This window comes from Sinocyclocheilus grahami, unplaced genomic scaffold (assembly GCF_001515645.1).
Source record: "Sinocyclocheilus grahami isolate Dianchi unplaced genomic scaffold, SAMN03320097.WGS_v1.1 scaffold2812.1, whole genome shotgun sequence".
Classification (NCBI taxonomy): Eukaryota; Metazoa; Chordata; class Actinopteri; order Cypriniformes; family Cyprinidae; genus Sinocyclocheilus; species Sinocyclocheilus grahami.
Window position 1 is genome coordinate 11,474 of NW_015507988.1, and position 3,700 is coordinate 15,173.

The 3,700-nt window shown below is 34.5% G+C and overlaps 1 protein-coding gene across 1 annotated transcript in view; it reads left to right on the forward strand.

Moving 5' to 3' along the window:
* The first annotated feature begins 2,069 nt into the window (after positions 1-2,069).
* LOC107575681 (gamma-glutamyltranspeptidase 1-like) overlaps positions 2,070-3,700 on the forward strand; it is a 12,049-nt gene continuing 10,418 nt past the window's right edge. Inside the window, exons 1-3 of the mRNA XM_016262036.1 lie at positions 2,070-2,130; positions 2,568-2,712; positions 2,923-3,053. Of these exons, the coding sequence (XP_016117522.1) occupies positions 2,070-2,130; positions 2,568-2,712; positions 2,923-3,053 (337 nt within the window). The remainder of the gene's footprint in view (positions 2,131-2,567; positions 2,713-2,922; positions 3,054-3,700) is intronic.

Consider the following 3,700-nt stretch of genomic DNA (forward strand, 5'->3'; position numbering starts at 1 on the left):
TATATATATATATATATATATATATATATATATATATATATATATATATATATATATATATATTGCAACAGTTCTTTTAACCCAAACTGATGCAGTCTGTAGCTTATTATTTCTCAAACAACCATGTCAGAAGACGTATATATATACACAGTAAAATCCCCAGTGTTAAATTAACACTGCTCGGGGGATATATGGTCCCACTCTAAAAGAGCGTTAAAGTTAATGAGATAATTATGTGATTAATTAAGTGCTGATTGATCATTAGTGATGAACAGCTGCTGTTAACAAGCAGAATCACTGAAGAAAAGAGAAACACAAGAACTACAACTGACTTCAGCCACAGACTTAGATGAAATCAACTGAAATAAAAGACATTAAATCCATCAAGATTTCAGCAGATGATAATTAAACAAATCCACAAACAGCATCACCAGCTTCATGCATTACTAACCAGTTTGACTTTTTTTTGTCATGCATGAAAAAAATTCTTATTAAGAATTAACAGAGGTTTAGATGTTAATGTTTATTGAAAATAACACAATTTGAACTCACCGCTGTGGAGATAAGTGTTTGCTTTAGTTGAGCTCTTGACACTTGACTTATTATCAACACTTTTTCTTGAGTTGCTGTATATGTGTTTATGAATTGCATTAGTTATGGTAAGAAAAGCCAAGCAAAATTAGATTTGGATTAAATTGGCTGTTATCTTGATAATGAAATAGCTGTCATGTTGTAGCAGGTTTACCGATCTCATCAGTGGTAATGTGAACTATAGCTTGGTCAGAACTGCATTTTAAAAAAAAAATATGAAAAGCTTTTAAAACATTTTGCACACCAGTTTAGAACATCGGTAGTGTTTAGACAAGCGAACATCAAGAATCAGCATATGAATCTCAACAATGGTGACGATCATCAGACAGATTCATGTTGCAGTGCATTCTGGGTGCACCAATCATAACTCATACATGGCTCCCAGCATGCATTGCAACATGAATAAATTATGCAGCTGCATTGTCTTAGTATTTTCTTTTACTTTTACTATTTGCTTTTATTTTTGTTATTTTTTGTTGTTACTTTTTACTGCCTTGTTTTGTGACGTTCAAAAATCACATAAAAATGATCAGAATATTTTGTCACCATTGCTGAGATTCACATGCTGATTCTTCATGTTTATGAGTGCCAGAACTGAAACCTGTTTAAGAACCATATTTATAAAAGTTGTTTATGAAGTTGTTTTCACATTGTTAGCTCATGTAACTGCAACAGCATAGAAATCATAAGTGCCTTGCCGTCACACATGTTCTTCATAAACACAATTGTGACAGCCAAAGAGAAACTTAAACTTTAAAAGTCAAGGGTCAAGAGGCAACTAAAGCTACCACTATTCACAAAAACTGTAAGTTGAAAAAAAAAATTTAACTTTTTAATTCTCAATAAAGAACTTCTGTTTTAGATCCTCCAGAAACAAAGTCAAACTGGTTAGTAATGCATGAAGCTGGTGATACTGTTTGTGGAGATGATTAATTATCTTCTGCTGAGATCTTGAGAGATTTAATGTCTTTTATTTCAGTTGATTTCATCTAAGGCTGTGGCTGAAGTCAGTTGTAGTTCTTGTGTTTCTCTTTTCTTCAGTGATTCTGTTTGTTAACAGCAGCTGTTCATCACTAATGCTCAATCAGCACTTAATTACTCACATAATTATCTCATTAACTTTAACACTGCTTCAGTGTTACTTTAACACTCTTTTAGAGTGGGACCATATATGCTCCAAGCAGTGTTAATTTAACACTCGGGAATTTGCTGTGCATACTGCAGGGTGTCAATGTTAGTATTCATCAGCCTCAAACTGTGAAAGATCTGCTTGTGAAAGAAATCAACTTTATTCTGCCTATCCAAAAAAAAAAAAAAACTCTACAAAATACTCTTACAAACTCTAATATTTTGTTAGACCACCTTTAGCTTTGATAATATTGTGCTTTCATTGTGGTATTGTTTCAACAACACCATGAGTCATAACAACATTTCCACCAAGAGTCGCATTAATTTTTGGCCAAGATCTTGTTTTAACAATGGGGGCATTGAACCACTCTGTAAAGTCGACTCCAGCACATCCTCAAGACTTTCAACAGGGTAAAGGTTAGGATTCTGTGGTGAACAATTTGTGCATAAAAATGACTCCTTATGCTCATTTCACAATTTATTCAGAAATACAAAGCTACATACTGCCTCAGGTAGGGATTAAAAGAACTGTTGCAAAACATAAACATGCCAGAAACATATTAATCACTGCAAAAATTATTAAATCCTAAAAACTAGGCAGTGTATATACACACACACACACACACACACACACAAAGACTTCTTTCTGTATGATTTATTAGCGTGTTTCCTCATGGGGGCCAAAAAATAAATAATTAAAATTCCCACAAGTTCAAAATGTACTAATTTAGTCAAGTGTGTCTTGTTTATGATAGGAAGAGATAAGCATATATATTAAATATCTCAAACTGTACTCTGGTTGTCTGCTTTCAGATGTCTGTTGGTTGCCTTAGTGATTATTTTGATAGTGGGACTTACTCTGGCACTCATTCTAACACTCACTCTAAAACCCACTGTAACACCGACCTTAAAACCCACTGTACCATCATCTGATAAGTGCTATAATAAAGCAGCAGTGGCAGCGGATGCCGGGACTTGCTCTGAGATCGGGAGGTACAATTCCAAAGAGCACTCTAAAACCCACTGTAACACCGACCTTAAAACCCACTGTACCATCATCTGATAAGTGCTATAATAAAGCAGCAGTGGCAGCGGATGCCGGGACTTGCTCTGAGATCGGGAGGTACAATTCCAAAGAGCCACATTTATGTTTCTGGGAGAGATTACTTGCATGAGCGATGAGACTTTTGCAACTCTTTGCAGGGACATGCTGAAGCGTGACGGTTCAGTAGTTGATGCTGCTATTGCCACTCTGCTGTGTCTGAGTCTGGTTAATGCTCACAGTATGGGCATCGGAGGAGGGGTGGGTTTCACCATATACAATGCATCAACAGGTACGTGAGACTTAACCAGATTCCCACAACAATCTGCCACAATGGATGCAATTTTTGTTAGTTTGAATGAAACAAAAACCCAAGGCTACTGTGAGTGTTCAACTTTATAAGGCACATCTAGGATAAGATAGGATAGAATTTCATCCTTAGGGAAACTTAGTCCTCTTGCTGATATCTAGTGTTGTGGCTGTGTACTGAGGCATGTTGATAGCTCAAATATAAATGCAATCACATGTGAAGAACCATCATAATATCTGTGCATTACATGCTGCAGTTACAGTATGAATGCAGTAATTAATGAAACAATGTTCACAAGATAAAGGCAAAATTGGTGCACATAGCTGAATTACTTCAGCTTAAATAAAACCTATAGACAAAACAACTTAGCAGTCTTTATGTTATTGCTTGAAAGGTGCTCCTTATTCATTTTCACTGACTGTTATTTATTTATTTAAAACCAATATCATTATATTTATCAATTATTAATTCATTTATTAATGAATTAATTAATTTTTTGCATTAATATATGTATTTTTTTGTAGTATCAAACTTGGTATCGGGAATCATGATTAATGATGTTTAGATGTTTTTAATTTTTTAATATTACATTTGTCACTATTATGGAGAATAGTGTTTGCTTTAGTTGG